This window comes from Ascaphus truei, chromosome 15, assembly GCF_040206685.1.
Source record: "Ascaphus truei isolate aAscTru1 chromosome 15, aAscTru1.hap1, whole genome shotgun sequence".
In the NCBI taxonomy this organism is placed as follows: Eukaryota; Metazoa; Chordata; class Amphibia; order Anura; family Ascaphidae; genus Ascaphus; species Ascaphus truei.
Genome location: NC_134497.1, coordinates 11,960,108 through 11,978,323, shown reverse-complemented (window position 1 = coordinate 11,978,323; position 18,216 = coordinate 11,960,108). Strand labels below are relative to the sequence as shown.

At 46.6% G+C, this 18,216-nt stretch overlaps 1 protein-coding gene across 1 annotated transcript in view; it reads left to right on the top strand.

The window, feature by feature from the left end:
- LOC142466513 (uncharacterized) overlaps positions 1-18,216 on the top strand; it is an 80,193-nt gene that overhangs the window by 41,598 nt on the left and 20,379 nt on the right. Inside the window, exons 7-11 of the mRNA XM_075571592.1 lie at positions 3,554-3,992; positions 4,322-4,490; positions 6,867-6,978; positions 11,590-11,680; positions 17,444-17,530. Coding sequence (XP_075427707.1) covers positions 3,554-3,992; positions 4,322-4,490; positions 6,867-6,978; positions 11,590-11,680; positions 17,444-17,530 — 898 coding nt within the window. The remainder of the gene's footprint in view (positions 1-3,553; positions 3,993-4,321; positions 4,491-6,866; positions 6,979-11,589; positions 11,681-17,443; positions 17,531-18,216) is intronic.

Here is an 18,216-nt window from a genome sequence, read left to right as displayed (position 1 = left end):
GTAAAATAACACAATTTAGCAAACATGGGCCTTAATGTACTAGAAGACACTACAGCATTAAACAAACATCTGGGACCTAATCCTACTGTAAGTGGTGTATGTATCAAGGCAATGTTGGAGCAAAACTAGGGCATTTTAACCCTGCATCTACAGTATATATCACATCATTTTGCTCCAATTTTGCCCTCTCTGCCCAACCTTGCACCTTGGGGAGGATCAGAGAGAGGACTCTGGCTCGGGAGAGTCACATGGGGCACTATTCAAGATGTTCTTTACCATAATCAATTTCTGGTGAGCCAGTTTACAGAACATTTAAAGGCTAAAAGTTTCTCAGAAATCCCATATTTTCACCATCAATTTCCTGTTTCCCCAATGAATCGCAGCTCGAATTCTCAAGTGATTCGCCCAGTGTTTTTTTTCTCTTTTCAATGTATGTAATCTCCCAGTGAGGTCCCTGTAAATTCACTTTTCACTCTACTTGCTTACAGGTAAGTATCCTCACTGGTATGTACCAGTTTTTAAACTGCACTAAGTTACATAAGCTTATGTTTAGTATAATAACCCCCTCAGGGTATATTTCACCATACATTTGTATGCATTTAGCATAGGGACCTGCTACTGAGACTTACCTTGACGTTGGTTAGCAGGCTTGGCATTATTTGATCAAAGGATGCAAGCCAAAAGTCTCCTGTGTCTTACAGACTTAAGTCTGAATCCACTGTTTTACCACCAGTGTATAAAACCAACCAGGCTTAGCTCCTAAATACTAACTTTATGTTTGGGCTATGTAGGTAATTGGTGCTTCACAAAAATGTGCTCAATTATTCACCTTGAGAAAGTCCTATTGGGGCGAAACGCGTTGGTGCGTTCCCTGCCCCATTGCCAAGCTGATTGATTAATAAATACATTTTTTTTTTACTTCATTTGGAGTTGCCCTATCAATTTTTTGCCATTTGGGTGCGGAGGCTGTACTCCTTCTACATGATTGGGCTATTTTAGGTTAAATACAGGCACACTGTAAGTCATGATACTTAACTTGTGCACAAATAAACTTATCCAGTGCTACTGGGAAGCAAAAAGAGTTTTCTTGTTCCAAAGGAAGAGTGAATGCATTGCTGAGTCAAACCATGGCAAAAATTCAACTCCCTCACTTGAAATGCCTGAGCAATTAGCATTGCCTGAAAAGGTCAGAATCAGCAGTGTGGATCCCTCTTGAGTAGTATAACCATCTGACATTATTTTGTTTAAACTAGATCAATTTGTGGCCAAAAAAATTTGAGTTTTTTTTTCACAGCGCATTATGATAGGGCAGTAAGGTATTGCTAACACTATTAAATTGATGTTCAAAATGCACACACACACATTACATTTTCGCCACTGGTTGGGCGCTAATTGGCCCAGACAGAAATCTATTTGAATGTGTTTCTGAGAGGTATTGTTATTGCTGGAAATGTAAGCAATCACTTCTTGTATTACATTGTTGTGAGTCTTCAGAACAGGTCACCTGGTAAAGTGGTGCAATAAAGAAGAGGCCCAGTAGATCATTACTATCTTCAAAGAGATGGCACAAACACAGTATTATCTCCTAGTTTTTAGGAAGGAATACCTGAACGTACCAGTATCTGAATCTGTGTTGATGGCTTATGTGCTGGGGGGGGGGGGAAACACGTTCTTCCAAAACACCTTCCAAACAGTAAAATAAAGGGCAGGCATTGAGAAATTCATGCTTCTAGCGATGACCATTTTTGTTGCTGACAGACTGTGCCAAAGGCTTTCTCTGCCCCTCAGTGTTCAATTATAATAGCTGCAGATGCAGTATAACAAATGAACTCTCCGGCACAGGAAGAAGCAGTGTCTACAAATGTAGCATGAAATAAAGAAGTGCAATCCAGGGCCCACTTGTCTCTCATCGGCAGCCAATTATGCTGGTCAGGCTTCTGCAGCTTGTCCAAACTTTCAACTCAGTTTGGATATAGATTCTAGAGTGGCATTATTAGTAATATTAGTTACATAGTTACATAGTTACATAGTAGATGAGGTTGAAAAAAGCCGTACGTCCATCAAGTTCAACCTATGCTAAATTTACACAACAGATACTTTATTCTATATCTATACTTACTTATTGATCCAGAGGAAGGCAAACAAAAAACCCCATTAAAGGGAAAAATTAATTCCTTCCTGACTCCAAGAATTGGCAATCGGATTAATCCCTGGATCAACATCCTTCCCATGTATACTTATTTGGTATATCCCTGTATACCTTTCCCATCTAAAAAGATGTCCAACCTTTTTTTGAACAAATCTATTGTATCTGCCATCACAGCCTCCATGGGTAATGAATTCCACATTTTAACTGCCCTTACTGTAAAGAACCCTTTCCTTTGTTGCTGGTGAAATTTCCTTTCCTCCAACCTTAAGGGATGGCCCCTGAGTCCTTTGTACTGCCCGTGGGATGAATAGCTCTTTTGAAAGCTCCTTGTATTATCCCTGCATATATTTGTATATAGTTATCATATCCCCTCTTAGACGCCTCTTTTGTAATGTAAATAAATCCAATATAGCTAGCCTCTCCTCATAAGTTAGAATGTCCATCCCCTTTATTAATTTGGTGGCTCTTCTCTGCACTCCCTCTAGTTCCATAATGTCTTTTCTTAGGATTGGTGCCCAAAATGGTACTCCATATTCAAGGTGTGGTCTTACTAATGCTTTGTAAAGGGGCATAATTATATCTACTTCCCTTCCATCCATTGCCCGTTTGGTTATCCCTGTTCACTGTACAATAAGGTGTCAGTTTACACCTCTCTGTACTCACTGATTTTAAAACTGTGTTTGATTGCTGAATAATAAGCCAGAACCAGAGAGGACAGTGACTATGAAGCCCCATCCCACTTTGTGATATCCTTGGACCTCACAGAGCCTTATCTGAGAGGCTCGGAATAAGACAATTTCTCTTATAAGTCTCTTTGTAGTCTGCATGGAAAACAGATCTGTTCTTCCTGGTGGGACTGCAGATGGTGGGACTTGTTAAAAATAACAATTGCATTAAAATAAACAAAACAGCAAGGGAAAGCAAATTCAAATAAGGTTGGTAATCTGCCCTTAAGGACATCACGCTGATCTCACTTTTCAAGGAGCAATCCTTTCAAAGGGAACTAATTCCAGTGACATGTTTAAGGGGTCCCATCTAGGTAATGGATACCTATTTTAACCTAATCTGACACCTATAAGTATGTTTGATGTATTTTATGACAGTTAGGCTTGGAAGGGGTTTGATTTCCTCTGGCTGCTCCCTTTTGTGTGATGTCACTGTGAGCAGCAAGCGCTTGTACAGCCGGAGTCCCCTTTCCCCACCTCCCCTTATCTTTATCGGCTCTCTGATAAGAACCGGGCAAGAGATAACGGGAAAGAAAACACCTAATTAACAAACCCTTCCCCATTCAGAGGCCCCTGGGAAATTCAACTGACCGACTACATGAGTTTGCACCATTAAGATGTCATGTTTCGGAGGATCTACACCTTACATGTTAATTGCCACCCTCTTTGCTTTTGTTAGATTCCGCATACCCATGAATGAGCAAACCAAGAACCAAGTGAATAGTATGAAGATGAGGGATGACTGGGTGTCTCTCCTGCAGAAATATGCCACACATAACCAACTAAGTTCTCCTCATGGATGTGGACCTCATGGCGATGGAAAGTTTTTTGATGAAATGCCCCACCCCGCAAAGAAGCAGGACAGCCCGACACGTAACAAAACGGAGGATGCTGCTGAAGCTTGTAATGGTACAGATCCATATTCTTTCATCTCGAAAAGGCCTCTACCTAATCCAAGGGCAAAGGAAGAACCCTCAAAACCAGTGCCGTGCCCTCCTCAACCAGGGGTGGCTCTGCCATCTAGACCACCGCCCGTACCGCCCCCTTTGCGCATAGCGGTACCGAATGTTTCAAAAACAACAAAGGCTTTCCATTGGGACATTGTACCCAACGAACAGGTTAGCGGAAACACATCTTGATAACTTTGCTGAAGTGAAAAAAAAAATGACACTAAAGAAAGCACCAAAAAGTGAATTAGATGGTAAGCTCTGTGGGGCAGGCACCTGCTTTATATACAGAGCTATCCATGTTTTTTTAAATCTTTGTTTCACATTAAGAATACCCAGCTTTTTTTCCTTGATTAATCTGCCGTCTTTTTGCCCCAGGGGGAAAGTATATTAAAACGTTATTACATCCTCTTCTCACATATTGTGATCTAAATTAATGTAAATGGGGACGTAATTTTTTTTGGGTGGAAATCAGACTTTTATTCTGTTTCTGTTCACAGATTAATAAATCCATGTGGGCTCTGGACATCTCGGACCACAAGAAAATTGATACTCTCAGAATTCTTCATCAATTCCCATCGCACGATATGGCAGGGGTTACTGGCAGCTCATCAGATCCCTTAAAGACTCAAAACATCCTTTTAGATAAGAAGATTGCACATAATTTCAGTAAGTTTATTGTCTCTTCTTGTCTTTGATTTAGAGACTATGAGCTTATTCTATATCGGGGAAATCGGACGATCGGGACGTTTTTCGGCTGAAATCCTATTGATTTCAAATAAGATCCTATATAATTATTTAGCTGAAACTCTAAAATAAGAGCAGCTTGGTCAACTACACTGTCACTTGTAGTTGTGTAAATGTTGTTTATCTTAATTATCTATCTAAATATCTATCTATCAATCAAAATAATAATAATAGCGTGTGCACATATCCTAAAGGAGACGATATATATCACCCATTCAGGACCAGGAGAGAAAACCAATGTTTCGTGTTTGCTATGGGACCTTAATCAGGGATCAGGAAGGTCCCATGGTGGATCGAAACGTTGGGTTTCACTTTGTAGACTACTCTCTTGGGACCGGCGGAGTGCTGTATATCAGATATATACCGTAAATAGCTCAGATTTTATTGTTTGCATCTCATGACGTGTAAAATAAATGTCTCTTTATATTTGTCTAATTCCGGAGTGCCGTGTGTGTCTCCAAACAATTGGTGGTAGTAACTTGGGTGCATACCAATAGGAATCCAATATATGAGGATTCCTTTGACCAATACTGGAATCTATATTATCCACACATTGCGAGAACATTCTATGTGGGCAAATCGTAGTCCAATTTCAGCATCTACCGGTATTACGTTTTTGGACTTAATACGACAATAAGTTTACTGTACTTTTTAGTTGTATATCATATAATTATCATTAGGTATATTGATTAAGCTTAATCAAGGTTCAGGTTACACAATTGTGATATTATTGTTATTTCATTTTTTGTTTTGTTTCTATTTTATTAAATGTCCATTTTCATGCTTATATAAGATTTGTATGATCTGTCCTCGGGAATCTCGGTAAACCTTTATTGCCAACGTAACCACTATTGTTAGTTTTTAGGTCCATGCGCCAGGGTGTTTCTATCCACTGCATACCATGCAAAAATTATTGCAAAGAACAAGGAAGGTGAGGTTCTCCAACCTCAAAATCGGGAATTAGAGAGAGCGAGAGAGAGAGAGAGAGAGAGAGAGTAGGGCCGTCGCGTGCAATAAAAGGATCTCTGCCTCGTGCTCTGGAACATCAATAACGAGGATATAATAAAAGCAATAAAGACCTGCAGGTCTTTATAAAGGTCCGTGTATGGACCGAAATGTTGATACACTGTCACACCAATAAATCTGTGTACTTTTTTACAAGACATGCAGGAGGCCCTTATCTTTATTATACATACTGTACATGCACAAACACACACTATATATATATATATATATATATATATATATATATATATATTTATATATATATATATATTTATATATATGTAGAGGTATCAGTACCGTGTTAGCCGAGTTTCAATAATCAAAAAATAAATTGATGATACCGTTCTGTGGCTAACGAAATGCTTTTATTTGTGCGAGCTTTCGAGATACACTGATCTCTTCTTCCGGCGATGTTACAATGAATGAAGCAAGCAAAGGGTATACTTAAAAACAGTGTCTCTTGGAATGTTATCTGTGCTTGTCCCTCCCCTGTGTGTGGATGTGATTTATGGCTAGAGGTGTTAAATGGTTCCTGAAAGTTAGTGCTGTAAGTGTGTGTGTGTATCTGTTTGAATATAAATGAATGGAGAGCCCACAGTGTATACAGTGCTTTACAAAAGGTGTGTGTGGAGTGGGAGTTAATATAAATGGTGTGGTTAAGTGTGGAAATATGAGAGATTGCAGCATAACATATATACATACATATATACATACATACATACACACACACACACACACAAAACCTGCAGGAGGGTAGATATATAAATAAAATTGTCTCTACAACTACTGTACTTTTAAAAAGGTTGCTGAATATACTGAATATTCAATATAACCTTGGCTTTGAATTCACCAAAAATGAGTTACATTGAGATAGATGCGTTAGTCCAGATGCATTTGTGTCAAAATAAATGCAGGCGTAAACGGTAACGCCTAGCTCATTGTTCAAATATATATTAACTCTCACTAAAAATAAAAATATTATTAACATAAAAAAATTGGAAATTCAGCAAGGACTTTTATATATATATATATATATATATATATATATATATATATATATATATATATATATATATATATATATATATAAATATATATATATATATTTAAATAGATAACATATATATATGTGTGTGTGTGTGTGTGTGTGTGTGTGTGTATACACACACACACACACACACACACACACACACACACTAGAGCACAAAACCTGTTATTTCTTCTTGTTGGTGGAAATAATTTTACATTTTATTTTGTAATTTTCTTGTAATTAAGTAATCATTTTGTTTTTAGATATTGTTCTGAAAAGTTTCCACATTGAGCCCGCCCAGCTAAAAGAGAAGTTATTAATACTGTATGAACACAAGGAAGGATTAACCGATGAACATCTCACAGAGCTAAGAAGGTAAATGATCAAATTATTAGCGGATCACTGGGTCTTCCTCTGTAAATTGTGATAGTGACGATTCTCCACCGCCGCTGCCGCCGCTGCCGCCACCACTTGAAAACTACCATTTATGTCACCGGGACTTTCTGTGTGATTGAATAAGGCCCGGTGTCTTTGCAAACCATTGAAATCTTGTTGGCGATGGATATTGCTTGAGGTTTGGGACAATTGCAAATCAATAGGGGAAATATTCTGGGCATGTGTAGGACTCAAAAAAGTAATCATCCATGAGATTTCATTTATTCGACATATAAGGAGGAAGAAAGATATAGAAGAAGTACTGTATGTATTCAATACTGTGAGAGGTATAAGCAAACAGAAAACACATCTGTCCTTAGGCTCTGGGCTATGTTTACTTAACACTACAGATGTGCAAATCTTTGCACGATCATAAATACACACTTCTCGTTTTTACAATGTCACTATAGACAGAATTCACATATTTTCACTGCTATTCACCAACGGTGACCGATATTTGCCAACAGTCGGCCGTTTTGAGCAGTGCCTAGCGTCCTTGCAGTTTTTTGGCTAGCCGTCACAGTCCTACATTGGTCAAGCTTGGGAATTTCTGAGAATCACATCACCGTTTAATACAGCTTCGTTTGAATATTTATGTTACTGGTAGAAGGATGAGTCCCCGCACACAGTGGGGAATAGTAATGTCAGGACATGAAAGTATTTGTTGGGATATGAGCATGGAACATCATGTTGAACACAATATACCGTAAGTACAAATATAGGATAAAGTATCTGTCGCCTAAAAGTAGCATAGGGTGAACTTGATGGACGTACATATTTTTTCAACCTCATCTACTTTGTAACTATGTAACTATTTAAGTATGTAACTATGTTGCACGGGTAAGATTCCACTTTTTCAAGTAAAGTGCCTACATTACCCAAAGAAGACCTAAATGTATAACCCAAGGAAATGAAATATTTAATGTTCTAAAAAAATATATTAAACTTTGTTTTGATGTGTACAGTGATACTTCCTTCAACTAGGATGGTAGTAACAAGTTATACAGCAATTAGAGATTACCTAAGGGGAGAGTCAATAAGCTCTGATGCGGGGGTAACCTGTCCATTCCTGGAGCAAATTTAGATGCATATAATGAGGACCCCCAGCAGAATAACCCTGCCTTTATCAATTACATGCAAAATGACAGGAATGCCTTAGTATATCAATAGCACCAGCATCCACCTTAACATAAAGTCTTCTCCTTAGCCATTGTGTCTAGATATCTCTCTACATAACTGTATATAATATCCACTGTTTCTATACTTCTGCCAAACCTGATGACGGGCCCTGTAACATATCAACTACTTGTGGGTTCAGTAAAAGGTATCAATACCTGCTCCCCTCCTTCCCTTATTTTACCACAGGAAACGACCAACACGACTCCCCAACCTTCTTTACCTAATAGATCTCTGTAACTTTTAAACTGACTCAATTCAATATGCAGAAAAGGTGTTTTCCCCATGCTGGGGAAGGTTTTAGCCCCCCCCCCCCCCCGAAATGTATAAGACTTTTATCTTCCCAAACATGGGGAACATGGATTCACATCATATTGAATAGGGGCCAATTATCCCTGAGTCTATTCACTGAAAAAGATAAATAGTGTTAAACCGAAGCAAAGAAAGGCCCGGTACTTAAATATTGCCACTATTCAATTACTATTGAATCACTTGTCTTACTTCTAATAAAAAACTACAGCCTCATAAATTCTTCATGACATTAGCTGCAAAGAGAATGAACAATTTAAAGATTAAAAAGATTTTAAACTCAGATTGTCATTTTAAAATTCATAGCACCATCCAGTGCTCCCGCACCCTCCGTTATTATAAGAATTCCAGCAGTGTGGGTTATTTGTTTGCTGTGTGCAATGCTAGAATTTCTTTGTGTGCCTCAGCAGGGCCGTTGACAGCATTCGGGGGGCTCAGTACTAGGGTTTCCACCAGGGACCCCTTGTGTTGGTGGTCTTGTGAGCCTTCTCTCTTTCTCTTACACTTCCCCCCCCCTCTCTCCCTATTTCTCTCCCCCTTCTCGTACTACCTCATTCTCCCCCTCTACCCCATGTATTTCTCCCCCACTATCTCTTACTCCCCCTCTCTCTCTTCTCCCTCTCACCCCTGTCTCTCATGCCCCTCCTTTTCCACTACTCTCACTCTTCCGTTTTCTCACTCCCTTCCTCTCTGTTCTTTCCCTTCTCTCTTCCACCCTCTCTCACTCACTCTTCCCCCCTCTCTCCCTCACTCTTCCACCCCTCTCTCTCTCCCCATCTTACATTGTCTCCCTCTCACTCACTCTCTACCCTCCTCTCACTCGTCTTTGGTGTCGCGAGCACCATGGTCACGTGACTGCGCCTGGCAGGGGCCCCGATGTTATTAAGCTTTACTACATCTGTAAAAAGATACCTAAGGACAGCGGTGCGCCAACTGGGGGGGATTATTTTGTTGTGGGCGTGGGTGGTTGCAGATGCCCCGCGCACTTCCCCGAGGCATTTAAATTAAATGACCTGCAACCTCAACTTATTTTCAGTAGGCTTCAAATTCAGTAGGCTTCTGGACACGTCGCCATGGCAACGCAGCATCAAATGACGCTGCGTGGTCATGTGATGTGGCATCACATGACTCGCGGGTCACAGGAAAGGGAGGGGGGCCACGAGCTCGAGGGCTGGCACACAGGGGGGTGCAGCTCAGAAACTTTGCGTACCCCTGCCTTAGGACATCATGCAAGGACTGTCAATGCAGTGGTATTTAAATATATACAACAGATGACAGAGAAGCACAATGCTACATCCAACATGACAAAAATACACCGTAAAATACTTATATATTCTCTTGAAAAAGGTTCTCCCTCCTAATAGAGGTAAATGAGAATTGTAATCCTAAAAGAGATATATTAGTATTTTATCTGGTAGTGTTAGGACTTGCATACAGGTGTCTGCCTTGTCGTGGCTCGCAAGCTTACAACGCTTTGGCCAAAGGGTTAAACTAAATGACCCTTTTCCAAGAGAATATATAAGTATTTTACTGTGTATTTCTGTCATGTTGGATGTAGCATTGGGCTTCTCTGTCGTCTGTTGTATACATATGCCACGCTCAATAGCATTCTTTTTTGACACTTATATACATATATATATTTTGTGGGGGCTCAGGGGTCCCCAAAAAGAGCTTGCTGGGGTTTTGTATTTAAATATATGAAGTGACAAAACTACAACATGACTTTAACTCATACTTCCCTTCCCTGAAACGGCCAAGGGGTTTACTCAGGTAGCTTCGATAAGGGCTGGGACCCGCTGCGCTCGGCGGCGCGGACGGCCGCGCGATCGTTCACCACCAGCAGGGGAATCCTCCCTAGCCGGTCCCAGTCCCCCCTCGCTGACGGCTCACTACGCACTCTGACGCGTCAGCCGGCAGGGGATTCAAGAAAATTGTGATCCCGAGTGGTGACGCGTCACGTGGTGCGCTGATGAGCCAATCAGAGGTGGGGGCGGAAGCGGGAGCTGTCATCAGGCAGCTTCCTACTCAAGGTAGTGTGTGTGTGTTTTGTGGCAGAAGGGGGAGGGAGCTGCTTACCTTACAGCAGCCCGCAGCAGCTCCCTCCTGCAGCCCGAGCCCGTGGAGGGAGAGAGGGGGGGGGAGTAGCGGGTCTCTCTGCTCAAGCCACGCCCCCCTCCCGCCCACCTCCCGCTCCCTACAGACCGCATATCGCGGTCTGTGTCTGTCAGCGCCCCGCCTCTCTGCAGTGCGGGCGCGCTGACTGAGGGAGCGGGGCCTTAGCCTAAGAGTCTTAACGCTTGTTAAGTGCACTTTCAAAGCGATTTTGCACGTGTAGCTATTCAGAACGTTTCAATAACATGACAAAATTGCTTAGAAACTGCATTTTAAAGAGCGTTGGCGCTCTTGCTCTCGCAAGCGGTTGCTGTAGCTCTAAAATGGCCAAAACTCGCACTTTTTTTTGCCAGTATCTGCTATTCAGGGAGCTTCGATATGCACGTCGCACCTTGAACCCGCATATTTTGTGTCCGCCCCCTAAAGGGTGGCGAGACCAGATTCGCGATGTACATAGGATTGAAGCCCGGGGGTCTGCGGTGCTGACCCGCATTAATATCAGCTCCGGAGACCCCCGGCTTCAATTGTATGTAACACAAATAAAATGACAGCACAGTCATTACCTCAGTGGCTAACCGCTAAGTTAATGAAGGGGTTAAATAGCCGTTACTGCTTGGTTGGTGGTAGAGGGGATGGGTGGCGGTTGTAGTTGCCCCAGGGTGGGTGTCTTGGACCCACCCGGGAGGCCTACACAACCCACCCCATGCCAAATACCACCTTGACAGATGTGAAAATCAGTGGCTAGTAGCAAATGTGCTGGTCTTTGAAGTGGGATGGTCCAAGGCAGAGGTCTTGGTTTTTTGAATCTGTGGCACCAACATGAAATGTCATCTCTCTTGAGCAGGGAACTAATGTTAAACATCATCCATGTTCTCTTGGCCAAAAGATACCGATGGCTACTTCATTGAATCATTAGCAGCTGCTAAGTGTTCTTCATTGCTGTTTGTGTTCCAGATATGTGCCAACAGTGAAAGATAAAAATGTGTACCTAGCTTTTAAAGGTAATCCTTCGGAATTGCACATTGTGGATCAGTTTATGTTGGAGGTAAGAATTCATATCTGTGTTAAATTCCTGCGGATCTCATTATTTCCTTCAGTGTGACGCACGTATCGTAGATAACATATCTCCACTGACAAGCTTTCTCATTTACAGTGTATCAAGAACGCTGGTTGTATAGACCCATTTAAATACTACAAACACTTTAGGCTGCGTTTATAGTGCCGGCGACGCGACGTCGCCCAAAAACAAATGCAGTGCCGCCGCGTGCGCTTGTAGTGCGCGCGACGGCGACAGACAGAGCGACTTTCGTGTCGTGAAAACTGGTAGCTGGCAAAATTTGATTTTTCAATGGCTGTCGCCTCATGTGACGGCCCTTGAACCAATCAAATGGCCGGAAACCCGCGCCGTCGCAGCACAGCGAGATATAACTTTCGTCGGTGGCACTATAGGTGTGGCCTTAGGCATGTAATATAGTCCTCGCTGCTGTTCGTGCGGGTGCGCACCCGGTGTTGTGCGTGCAACGTGGCATGCGCGTTTAGTTGCTAGGGTGCAAGCAGTAACGCGCGCGGTTAGGGGGGGCGTGACTCTGACGTCACAGCGTTAGGCTGTGATTGGTTCGCGGCGTGGCAGCAGCGCGAAAATACAATTTTATTGTATTTTCCCTGGTCTGCCGCGCCACCGCTCACGGCCGCGCGCGTCTGAAGTATAGCAAGTGCAGGCTTATACCCGGCAATTATAATTGACGCATGCGCGCATGGTAGCGCATGCGCGGGGACAGACCATGCTAGGTCTGTGATACACAGGTACATGATAAAAACTGCTAATTGGAAAGTGGGGCGGGATGAGCTTTAACCCAGCAAGCTCCAGAACCCCAAAACCCACCCTCACATCTACTATATATTTCTGAAAGCACTGTATGTCTGCGTCCCTAGCGGCAATCTCATTGGTCCCTTGGCCTGCCTGCCCCCGCACCTCTCATTGGCCTGAGGCAGAGTGACGGGCAAAAAAAACCACACACACACACACACACACACACACACACACACACACACACACACACACACACACACACACACACACACACACACACACACACACACACACACACACACACACACACACACCTCACACACACACACACACACACCCCCCCTCACACACACACACACACCCTCACTCTCCCCCGTCAGTTGGACCGCAGCTCACCTTCCACACACACCACCCCCCCTCCTCTCCCGGTGCCCCTCACTCTCTCCCCCCACCTCACCCAAATCCCCATGCTCCGCAACATCCCCAGCCGCACCATCACCCTCACCGTGCGCCGCGGCCCTCCTGCTCAGCAGCAAACTCCAGGCTCCTCCCCCCTCGCGGCGCGGCCCGGGCCTCCTGCTCTCCCCCTCACGTGCGCCGCTACCGGAGAGGGGAAGCGCGGCGCGGGACTCCCCCTCACGTGCGCCGCTACCGGAGAGGGGAAGCGCGGCGCGGGACTCCCCCTCACGTGCGCCGCTACCGGAGAGGGGAAGCGCGGCGCGGGACTCCCCATCACGTGCGCCGGCTCCCGGACGGAGGGGAAGCGCGGCGCGGGACTCCTGCCACTCTTACCCCCCCCCAGCTTCCCGAACTCACCTCCTGCCCCAGCCAGATGCCACGGGGTCAAAGTAAGTCACCCACCGTCTCCCACCCACGCACTGTCACCCAGTCACCCACACACCCACCCAGTCACTTTCACCCAGTCACCCACCCACTCACTCAGTCACTCACCCACTCAGTCACCCACCCACCCAGTCACCCACCCAGTCACTTTCACCCAGTCACCCACCCACCCACCCACTCAGTCACCCACCCACTCAGTAACCCACCCACCCACTCACTTAGTCACCCAAAAACTCACTTAGTCACCCACTCAGTCAAGTCACCCACCCACCCAGTCACCCACCCACCCAGTCACCCACCCACCCAGTCAAGGTCACCCACCCAGTCAGGGTCACCCACCCAGTCACCCACCCACCCAGTCACCCACCCACCCAGTGTCACCCACCCAGTGTCACCCACCCAGTGTAAATCCCACCCACCCACCCAGTCACCCACCCAGTCACCCACCCACCCAGTCACCCACCCACCCAGTCACCCACCCAGTCAGTCACCCACCCAGTCAGTCACCCACCCACCCACCCAGTCAGTCACCCACCCACCCAGTCAGTCAGTCACCCACCCAGTCAGTCAGTCACCCACCCAGTCAGTCACCCACCCACCCACCCAGTCAGTCAGTCACCCACCCACCCAGTCAGTCAGTCAGTCACCCACCCAACCACCCAGTCAGCCACCCACCCATTCACCCAGTCAGTCACCCACCCAGTCACCCAGTCAGTCAGTCAGTCACCCACCCAGTCAGTCAGTCAGTCACCCACCCACCCACCCAGTCAGTCAGTCACCCACCCACCCAGTCAGTCACCCACCCAGTCACCCACCCACACACCCACCCAGTCACTTTCACCCAGTCACCCACCCACTCAGTCACCCACCCAGTCACCCACCCACCCAGTCACCTACCCACCCACCCAGTCACCCACCCACTCAGTCAACTCAGTCACCCACCCACCCACCCACTCAGTCAACTCAGTCACCCACCCACTCAGTCACCCACCCAGTCACTCAGTCACCCACCCAGTCACTCAGTCACCCACCCAGTCACTCAGTCACCCACCCAGTCACTCAGTCACCCACCCAGTCACTCAGTCACCCACCCATTCAGTCACCCATTCAGTCAGTCACCCAGTCACCCACCCATTCAGTCAGTAAGTCACCCACCCAGTCAGTCACCCACTCACTCACCCACCCAGTCAGTCACCCACTCACCCACCCAGTCAGTCAACCACTCACCCACCCAGTCAGTCTCCCACTCACCCACCCAGTCAGTCTCCCACTCACCCACCCAGTCAGTCTCCCACTCACCCACCAAGTCAGTCTCCCACTCACCCACCCAGTCAGTCTCCCACTCACCCACCCAGTCAGTCTGCCACCCAGTCAGTCTGCCACCCAGTCAGTCTCCCACCCAGTCAGTCTCCCACCCAGTCAGTCTCCCACCCACTCTCCCACTCAGTCTCCCACTCAGTCTCCCACTCAGTCTCCCACTCACCCACCCATTCAGTTTCCCACTCACCCACCCATTCAGTTTCCCACTCACCCACCCATTCAGTTTCCCACTCACCCACTCATTCAGTTTCCCACTCACCCACTCATTCAGTTTCCCACTCACCCACCCGTTCAGTTTCCCACTCATCCACCCGTTCAGTTTCCCACTCGTCCACCCGTTCAGTTTCCCACTCGCCCACCCGTTCAGTTTCCCACTCACCCACCCGTTCAGTTTCCCACTCACCCACCCGTTCAGTTTCCCACTCATCCACCCGTTCAGTTTCCCACTCGCCCACCCATTCAGTCTCCCACTCACCCACCCATTCAGTCTCCCACTCACCCACCCATTCAGTCACCCACTCACCCACCCATTCAGTCACCCACTCACCCACCCAGTCAGTCACCCACTCACCCACCCAGTCAGTCACCCACTCACCCACCCAGTCAGTCTCCCACTCACCCACCCAGTCAGTCTCCCACTCACCCACCAAGTCAGTCTCCCACTCACCCACCCAGTCAGTCTCCCACTCACCCACCCAGTCAGTCTCCCACTCACCCACCCAGTCAGTCTCCCACTCACCCACCCAGTCAGTCTGCCACCCAGTCAGTCTCCCACCCAGTCAGTCTCCCACCCAGTCAGTCTCCCACCCAGTCAGTCTCCCACCCAGTCAGTCTCCCAGTCAGTCTCCCAGTCAGTCTCCCAGTCAGTCTCCCAGTCAGTCTCCCACTCAGTCTCCCACTCAGTCTCCCACTCAGTCTCCCACTCAGTCTCCCACTCAGTCTCCCACTCACCCACCCATTCAGTTTCCCACTCACCCACCCATTCAGTTTCCCACTCACCCACCCGTTCAGTTTCCCACTCACCCACCCGTTCAGTTTCCCACTCACCCACCCGTACAGTTTCCCACTCATCCACCCGTTCAGTTTCCCACTCGCCCACCCGTTCAGTCTCCCACTCGCCCACCCGTTCAGTCTCCCACTCGCCCACCCATTCAGTCTCCCACTCACCCACCCATTCAGTCTCACACTCACCCACCCATTCAGTCTCACACTCACCCACCCATTCAGTCTCACACTCACACACCCAGTCTCACCCAAAACCACCCACCCAGTCACCGACCCCACCCACCCACTCACCGACCCCACCCACCCACTCACCGACCCCACCCACCCACTCACCGACCCCACCTACCCACTCACTGACCCAGCCAGTCACCGACCCCAGTCACTGACCCACCCAGTCACCGACCCTGAAAAAGTCACCCAGTCACCGACCCACCCACCGACCCAAAGTCACCCACCCACCCAAAGTCACCCACCCACCCAAAGTCTCCCACCCACCCACCCAAAGTCTCCCACCCAGTCAGTCTCCCACTCAGTCTCCCACTCACCCACCCATTCAGTTTCCCACTCACCCACCCATTCAGTTTCCCACTCACCTACCCATTCAGTTTCCCACTCACCCACCCATTCAGTTTCCCACTCACCCACCCATTCAGTTTCCCACTCATCCACCCGTTCAGTTTCCCACTCATCCACCCGTTCAGTTTCCCACTCACCCACCCATTCAGTCTACCACTCACCCACCCATTCAGTCTCCCACTGACCCACCCATTCAGTCTCCCACTCACCCACCCATTCAGTCTCACACTCACCCACCCAATCAGTCTCACACTCACCCACCCATTCAGTCTCACACTCACCCACCCATTCAGTCTCACACTCACCCACCCATTCAGTCTCACACTCACCCACCCATTCGGTCTCACACTCACCCACCCAGTCTCACCCAAAACCACCCACCCAGTCACTGACCCCACCCGCCCACTCACCGACCCCACCCACCCACTCACCGACCCCACCCACCCACTCACCGACCGCACCTACCCACTCACTGACCCACCCAGTCACCGACCCCAGTCACTGACCCACCCAGTCACCGACCCTGAAAAAGTCACCCAGTCACCGACCCACCCACCGACCCAAAGTCACCCACCCACCCAAAGTCACCCACCCACCCACCAACCCAGAGTCACCCACCCACCCACCGACCCAAAGTCACCCACCCACCGACCCAAAGTCACCCACCCACCGACCCAAAGTCATCCACCCCCCGACCCAACTCACCGACCCAACTCACACACCCAACCACCGACCCAAAGTCACCCACTAACCCACCGACCCAAAGTCACCCACCCACCAACCCAAAGTCACCCACCCACCGACCCAAAGTCACCCACCCACCGACCCAAAGTCAAACCGACCCAAAGTCACCCACCCAGTCATCGACCCAAAGTCACCCACTCAGTCACCAACCCACCCACCCACTCAGTCAAGTGTCACCCACCCACACAGTCACCCACACACTCAGTCAACTCAGTCACCCACCTAGCTGTCAAGGGGGGGGGGAAACCTAACCCTGTCGTACGCCCCCCCAAAATTACATCCCGGGCAACGCCGGGTCTCTCAGCTAGTCATATATACAGCATATATATTTGTGTCAAAAAGCAGTGATACTGACAGTGGCAAGATATACAAACAAAAACAGAAATGCCCAGCGCAACTTACAAAGTGACACAACAATTTTTGTACATAAGACACGCACTCATGCAGAGCATTTGTTTCTAATCATTTAAATGGCTCATTATATGACGTTTTTTTTTTTTTTTACTAAAGTTATGCACAATTCCGGACTTAAACTCAAGACTGGATGCCTTACTGGCAGTACGAGAGCTGCCAGCGTGTATGAAAGATCTCCATCCTGTAAGTAGTCAGAAATGTAATATAACATTGTATATACTATACCACAATGAATAGGCAATTTAGTTAAAAAAAGAATAGATACAGAGAGATGAGACCGCAATCGCCAAATGAGGAAGCAAATAGGCAGGTGCTTGGGAGGATAGTATAGTTATTTGATCAGAATTGATCCAAGAAGGATCAGAAAGATCCCCCTATTGTTTCCACTCCATGCCGGACATCAGTAGGTGGACATAATAGCCCGACAGTGAATTACTGAAAAACGGGTCTATTGACTCAAAATCACCGGAGAAACCAAAAATAATAAAATTTTATTCATTCTAAATTGAAGTTATAAACACATATAATTTTAAAAATAAAAAAAGAACTAAGAAATACATAAAATATTGAGTAGAAACAATGCCTTTGCAGGATACCTGGTTGTATAGTGTGGTCCCTTCTTCAGGCTCACATATAGTTTATTTTGTGTTCATGCTCATCAAAGTAAAGTCTGTGTGCTTGATTGGAAAATTCGTTTTCATTTCACATTTGCTTCCTATTTTGCGATGTTCTAAACCTGAGACTTCAGCATGAGTTTGCTATTTAATTTGAAGTTGATGTTTCAACCGCACAGGGAGGGAGGAGAGGGTTAGATAATTAATTATAAGGGAAGAACGGGGGGGGGGGGCGCATCTAAGAGGATTGGGGAA